General features: G+C 35.3%; 1 protein-coding gene across 28 annotated transcripts in view; it reads left to right on the plus strand.

The window, feature by feature from the left end:
* The window catches only part of nrxn1a (neurexin 1a), a 1,087,315-nt gene extending 1,079,866 nt beyond the window's left edge, over positions 1 to 7,449 (plus strand). For all 28 annotated transcript variants that reach the window (XM_051919388.1, XM_051919392.1, XM_051919399.1 and 25 more), the window contains one exon: positions 5,735 to 7,449. In XM_051919388.1, coding sequence (XP_051775348.1) covers positions 5,735 to 6,039 — 305 coding nt within the window. In that variant the 3' untranslated portion in view covers positions 6,040 to 7,449. The remainder of the gene's footprint in view (positions 1 to 5,734) is intronic.
* Positions 7,450 to 8,014: the final 565 nt, after the last annotated feature.

The raw sequence follows: 8,014 nt of genomic DNA on the forward strand, positions 1-8,014 counted from the left end.
GTTAGTTCCAAAGGTCAACTGCCCTCTGAAACAAAACATCAAGTAATTTCCTTTTCCTAAATCAAACTTTCTTAGGTTAATTTCAAAGTTTGCCCTCTAGTTGTTGTTCCACTAACAGCAAATGCCACCTGATTTTTGCCATTCACTAACTCTTGAGTACACGCTTTTCGCACAGTTCAATGTACTTCATCATGCAAGAGGAACACAGTAAGTCTTCTTTCTTTTAACAGCACAGGTAAAAAACGATAGACAGCTGGATGACAGCAAAACATAACTGACAAGCTAAGGTCAGAACAGCACATGAACAAAAACATGAACTAAAGGTGCAGTGGATGGTATGTTTGGAATATTGCAACAAATTCAGATCAGAGCAAAACACTTAACAAATGTGAAGTAAAAAGTATGGTGAAGAAGAGAAAACATTGACTTTAAGAAATAACCAAAGGCACTAAGAAAATAACTGAATGGAATTGGAACCCCGCTTAAGTAAACTTAGCAGTGAGAACTGGCAGTGTGAGGTGTGGCTCAGGGAGTGACTAAGTATGGGCCATGACACTAACAGATGGAATAGAATGCAGTGAGACATTTCTTAAAAAATGTGTGTAAGACTTTATATAATATCTGTCACTTGTTACTCATTGCAAGCAATAGAAATTTAGCTTCACTAGCCTTTGTAATTAAGCCCTTGGCTTAGTTTTCAAATATTATGCTGTCGTGGACCAGAATGCACATAGTAGCTCATAAGAGATTTCATTAGTGGATTCTCCTCTGATGACTAGGATTAGCCCACTGCTACTGCTAGACCTACTGCTTAAGACAAAAGACTTTTTTATTTTACCTGAAAATTATATACTGTACACCAAAGCCCTCATATTGCTATTTTAAACTAAATGGCATGAAGGTTTACCTAAAATCTGCTTCCCAGCCACATGTAAAATTCGGTTCTACCTTTTCAGTAGTTCCATAGCAAGAAACACCAATATCATGTATCACCAGTGTATTTCACTCTCAAATTTAATATCCTTCCCTAAGTCACTTATATAATTAAAAAATGAAGAGGACATAACAATTTTCTCTGGGGAACACCACTGTATGCTATCTGGACAAGTCTGCCTTCCTAGCAGTAACTTACTGCATTTCACTGCAATCTCTTCTGGTTCCGGTTTAATTATTACTCTCTCATGAGGCATTATCTGTAATGTCTTATGAAAACCTAAGTTAATAAAATTGTATGCTTCTTTCTAATCCCCTTTATCATTTTGGATTTGGATATGGAGACCTTAGAAAACTAATGCTGGGGAAGAGTTCCAGACACTAAGAGAAGGGAAGCAGTGATTCTAAGAAATAAAGTAAAACATCTACTGTTTACTGCAAACATCAAACAATGTATAATTCTCATAATTAATGGTTCTGTTTTCACTATAAAATATCCTTTGAGGTGGCATTTATCAAATATGGTGCTTTAAATATGCATTTTTTATTGACTACTATTGATTATGTTTTGTCTTGATAGGCTACACACTATTCTGCAAATGTCTTTAAGAAAAATCCGATATCATAGGGCTGGTTAGGTATATTTAACATCAAGGAGATGCCTAACTAATACAGTCTGCATGTGGGCTAAAGTCTTCCCAAGGAAGGCAATTATGTGAACTGCACAAGATTTGTTTAGAGATTAAGTATAAAGCTTGTTTTCAAAACGTGTTCCTTAGTCCTTAAGAACAGCCATGAGCTCAGCAGCCTAATCAAGAAGGTTACCTAATTTTATTTATTTAATTAATTAATTTTATGCCTGCAACACCTTCTTGGTGAAGTACAGTGAATTGGAGAAAGTACCTTTGCTTCTTCAGAACCTTTGCCCCAGAACTCTTCCCGTTCATGCCGTTTTTGAAGACACTCACAATAACACAAATAACAAGAGGTTCATTATATACTTTAGGGTTACATGCAGTATGTGGTTTTGTTGTATTTGGCATGATCAGCCTTGTTTAACACACATTTTCTGGACACAATTACTTCATTATCAACTACAATACAACTTTTAAATGTTGTAGTTCACTGGACACACATAATTGTGTTATTTACATTTACATTTATTCACTTAGCAGATGCTTTTCTTTAAAGCAACTTAGCAAAAAAGTTTCCAGGACAAGGTTACAAAATTGATTATGACGTGAAGAGCTTAACCCAAATATAACAACATAAAACTAGTTAACCTCTCATCTCTCCTTAGTTATAAAAACCTATCATTAAATCCCATGTCAATTAGACAGATAAGGAAAGAACAAGAGTCTTCAAAGACTTCTTAAACACTCTGAGGGAGTCCGCAGTTCCAACGGAGGTAGGCAGCTCGCTCCATCAGCTGCACATGAAATGATTCCGGATTGAGATTGGTTGCCACGCAGTGGTGGCATCACCAGACCTGAGTGGGTGAGAAATGTTATATTTAACATTTGGGACTGGTCAATCATTACAAATGAAAACTTGCAATATTGACTGTTGTGTGTGTTTTATTTATGACTTTCAAAGAAACGACCAAACGCTCCTTTTAATGTTTCATGCATGCATTGCTTTTGATTGTATTTCTCACTGATATTAATGTAAATTAAACTGATGCAATTATTGCCACAAGTTATGGTTAAAATCTGTTTTCTTTTCCATTTTAAATGTTTACTATTACTAGGAAAAATGGCCTAAAGAATTGTCCTGGGTTTTACAGTGTTCATATTTTATTTAAAAGTGCTTCATTTGAAAGTGAATTTGATAACTCATATAATGTGGTGGTGAGCTGTTGTGCCTCCTTGCTCTTCAGTACTTGGATGTATGGTCAAGTGAGGAACAACATGTCCAAATGATAAATGTTAGGGTGCCAACCCAGCCTGCCCCGTTTAATCAAAGTCAACAAAAAATAAAACAATCTACAGTATCTATAGTGTGGGACAGAAATCAAAAAGAAACAAAAACGGAGATCCAATTAGGGCTTAGTGAATTCTTCTTTCCGGTAAGTCACAAGTTAGGAGCTCCATCCTGCAGTGCGCTCTACTCACAGAGTGACACCTCCTTCCAGTGACAACGTGAATTATAGGCAGGAAACTTGAAGCTGCCCTCATTGGTTGTCATCTCAGCACAGTGGAGGGAATGGAAGAGGACAGCAGCCACTGTTGTCCATGATTGGTAGTACATACATATCTCAGATGAACGCAGAGGGTGATCAACTGACGGAAATGCATGACAGGTTTTAAGATTGAATCCTGTTGGGATTCTTTCTGTATGATATTTGCATAAGATACCTATGATTCCCCACAGAATAAATATCACATGTATTGATTTTATGAAATTTCACTATTGTATGATTGTGCACATTTTAATACGAATTTCCTTAAAATGCATGTGTATTTGGGTGAGTTCTTATTTTACATGTTATTTCACCTGGTGCGGACTCCAGGCACCTCATAACAGTGGACAGAATAAGTGATTCTGGCAGTATGAAGTTCCTAAAGTCTACCACAACAATCATAAATTAGACAACCTGCCAAGCACCAGTAAGAAATCATTGTAACATGCAGTATAATATAATTTTATTTAGAAGTTCACTGCACAAATCACATGTATAATTCCTTCCTTATTTCTGCAGATGGAGTCCTGACAAGTTAAGCGACACCCATATGATCACACATACATTCAAAGACTGAAACTGAACTGCCAATTAATCTCATGTAGTGTAGCCTAATGTCTAAAGGCCCACTCACATTACACGACTTTTCCAGTGATTTCCAGTCACAGATTTTCTTTACACTTCCTTAATGAGTTGGAGGCAGCTGTGCCAACCTGCCATGACTTCCACTCACTCCGACCAGTCTGCGACTCACGGCGACAAAAGCAAGCATGTTTGACTTCATCTTAAGTTGTAGGAGCGAGCTCTGTGTATGTGTCGAGAACAAATGACCACCTAGCCAGAAGTACAGTGCACATAATGCAAGTATGAAGAATAAAGAACATGGATGTTTTGGACCTCACAAACAGAATCAAACGCTCTTGTTTTACATACCACAACCGAATAGACAGGAAAAAAAAATGGCTAAGATTGTGCCTGAATTCGCCATACCTGTAAAGAATCCATATTATCACTGGATCTGTCAGGCAGCACACTATTAGCTGTCAGGAAAAAAGGGCAAGCTTGCAATTATTTGAAAATGTGAAACTGTGTTGGAAAGATGTCACAGAGTTGTCTAATTTGTCATGCCCTGGGATAGCCAGTCATGAAATCTGACAAGTGAGCAACAACAACAACAACAGCAGTCATCAAGTTTGACATCCCCTTTGTCTAGAGCGGTGTTTCCCAAACTCGGTCCTGGTGATCCCCTGTGACTGCAGGTTTTTTTTCCAACCGGCTTCTGTTTTTAATTGAACTCCTGGGCTAATTAAGTGAACTGATATTTCCCAAGTTCTGTGTTTAGGGAACAATATAGAAATTAGAAAACTAAGTTTGCTAAAAAAAAAAAAAAAAATGAAAATGTACCAAGCAGTTATATAGGAATAATGTATTTTTTTTTCTTTTTAACAGTATTTTCATCTTGATTTTCATTCTGCTTTTCTAGGTCTTCTAATTGTTTAATTAATCCATTATTTACTCACTAGTGGGTCGGTTGCTAAAGTACTTGCAGCCGTTGATTATTCAGTGTTGTTTGCCTGCGTGTCTGCTCTGCTCATTTTAAATTGTCATTATTAAGATACAACAAAGGGGGAAAAACTGCAAAGAGAAAGGGCAAAGTATAATGAAATCAACAAAAGACAGTTAAGCATTTACATCTATAGCAAAAGCAGAAATATTTCTAAATGTCTTATAAATGTAAAAATCATGCTGCTATGCTTTTCTGAATGTCGAATAAAAGAAAAAACACACCAGCTAATTATTTGAGCTCAGTGCTATCAGGTGTTGTCACTGATTAGGAATCCGGTTGGAACAAAAAACCTGCAGCCAGAGGGGTTCACCAGGACCGAGTTTGGGAAACACCGCTCTAGAGGTCATGTACCACCGGCTTTAATCAACAGACAACACTGGCTGTGTTCATCTGTTTTGTGCATTTGTTTTTTCTTTTTTTCTTTCTACTTAGGCGCATATGTGGACCCCTAAATTATATTAATATAAAAAACAACGCAGGTAGAGTTTTACTTGTTTATAATGAGAACACCTAGTCAGAAGTATTGTTTTGTTCTTTAGACTTCTATATACGACAAAACTTTGAATAAAACCTTTAATAGTGATAATTAGAAGAATATACTGCATTTATAGCCAATATATTTAAGCATTATGATTGTATACACTTTATATTATATGTATTAGATGCTCTTTATAGAGTGAGTATGGATGGCAAACACCTTTAAGATAGCAAAATTATCTTAGAAATGAAAACATTTTCATACTGTTGATTAGGAGTATCTTTCGAAAATCCTTTTTTTGGACAATGTCTTTGAGTTTCCATTTAACTAATAAATTTTCTCACGTTATGTCTTTATAAGAATGGTGTAAATATTTCTTCCAAAGAGATTCTTTAAGTAATATAATTTCAAAGACCTTGAGTCATTTGATTAAAAATCTTTGGTACCTAGTTGAGCAGAGAATTGTGAATTTTAGTAAACATGCCTCTAACATGTTATTGAAATAAAATATGAAATTAGTTTTAATAAGCTAACATTGAATTAACCTCTCCCTTGTTGCATGATCTACCTACAGCAAACCCTACTGGACCCGGAACCAAAGGCTTTCCAGGACCATCCGAGGTTATCAGAGAATCAAGCAGCACAACTGGAATGGTGGTCGGCATTGTGGCAGCAGCTGCACTTTGTATTCTCATCCTTCTCTATGCCATGTACAAGTACCGAAATCGAGATGAAGGCTCTTACCATGTCGACGAGAGTCGGAACTACATCAGCAACTCTGCACAGTCCAACGGGGCTGTGGTGAAGGAAAAGCAGGCTAACAGTGCCAAAAGTTCCAATAAAAACAAGAAAAATAAGGATAAAGAATATTACGTCTGATCTCACTGATAAAGAAGAACACTTGTATAATAATATAGTCTTCATTTTATCTGAGACATGATTTAATAAACTTAATTTACTTTCTAATCAAGCACATAGGACAAATCAATGTGGACTGAGGCCAGAGGAAAGAACAAACAAAAAGTAAATCCAATGAACTCAATAAGACAATGAAATTCTATGCTTTGTTTCAAGGAAACAAGAGCAGATTTAGGGGTCAAAAAATCTTAAAACAGTCAGTGTTTTCATTTACGTTGCCTGTGGTTGTGTTGCTGGGACATTTTCTTAATTAAAAATGCCGCCAAACATTCATGATGAGGGATAAATAACATTATCAAGATGGAATTCATAAAAAGCTACCTATGATTGTGGAATCAGCCAAAGTATTTGCACTTTTTTTTCAAGAGACATTGGTGACCATATCGGACAATTCAACGAATGGCTCATCTTATAGACCCTTTGAAAGTGCAAAGAAGATACAACGGCAGTGGGTTAATACGCATCTGTTTGTTTTTGCTTTGTTAAGAAGGCACATGGAGGCCTTAATTTCATACAGTTGTGAAATCTAAGGCAGTTGTTTTTTTGCAGATTTCCAAGGATGTCTAGATGCAATCATTTGGGAAATTCCATGCACGCAAAATATCTTATTACATATGTTTATATACAAACACATCTATATGTGCTTTCTGGACTGTGATGAGTGATGTTTTATAGCCTGTTGTATAGACGATGCAAACTATATCTGCTCTTCAGCCATTTTTAGTAAAAAAAAAAAAAAAGAAGAAGAAGAAAAAGACAAAACAAAATTAAATGTTATTAGATGTTGCTAGATATAGAAGATTTTATGACAACATCTGCAATGATGGTTTTATTTTATTTTATTTTTTTTAATAATTTTTGTTTTATTTTTGTTTTTTTTTTACAGACATCAATACTTGTGTCATTTTTCCCCTTGCATTGTAGAGTGTCCTCCCTAACTGTATGAACGAAGTGTATGAATGTATGGTTCATAAAAGATAGAAGTTTTTTTTCCAAAAACTGTACAGCAATTCTTTTTTGAATAAAGATAATTACATTGGGGAAGAAGCCTTCACATTTGAGGAGAAGAATATTAGCCCTTATTGATTTGACCCCGAAAATCTATTATTTAATTGAAAATATTCACAAAACAGAATTCTAAAGAAGATTGATTTACTCTGATCTGCCTGTCTGTATACTGTCTTGTTGTTAATGTGCTTTACTTTATTGAAACATGGACCCTAATAACTGAAAAAGTCACAGAAGTATATATAAAGATTTTTTCTAAGCTATGTTTTTGGGTTACAGTAAACTATTGATTTCAAATTAAACTTTATTTGAAGACAAATTAGTTTTGAAGGAAAAAGACATTAAAACTTGTTACCTAAGTGATCTTATGTCTTTGATGGCATTATTTAAAATATTTGCTAATGAAACAAAAATACACTGTAATGGTTCAAAAATGTAAAGCATCACCTGATGGAGGATGGCTAACACTGCTTGCAAAGAAATATGTTTGTTAAAAGAAAAAAGAATTATGCACAGAAACAGAATTTTATCATTAACCAAAGGGTAAAATTGGAAGGTAACGAAAGCTAAAAAATAATACTCATTCCAGACATTTCTTAATTTTATTTAATTTTCTGAAAGATGGTATTAAATTACCTGAAACATTGAGTATTTTAAGTCTGTAATGTGTTGCCTTTATTTTACTCATTTTGGGTGATTTCACAAATTTCAGCTCTTCCTTCATCCTCTAAATAAAAGCAAAACTTGACTAAGACGGGTACACCAATAGAAAATTCACCGAGAAGATCATCGCTGGAGATATGCAGATGTAGTCTCTTTATGAACGAGAAGGTGGGAGTTAAAGTAACCGCAGCAAGAGGAACACCTTGACTGATCTTTTGTATGTCATGAAGATGTGTAAACGTTTATGTCACCATGTGCTGCGGTC

The sequence above is a fragment of the Erpetoichthys calabaricus genome, chromosome 15, assembly GCF_900747795.2.
Source record: "Erpetoichthys calabaricus chromosome 15, fErpCal1.3, whole genome shotgun sequence".
Taxonomy (NCBI): domain Eukaryota; kingdom Metazoa; phylum Chordata; class Cladistia; order Polypteriformes; family Polypteridae; genus Erpetoichthys; species Erpetoichthys calabaricus.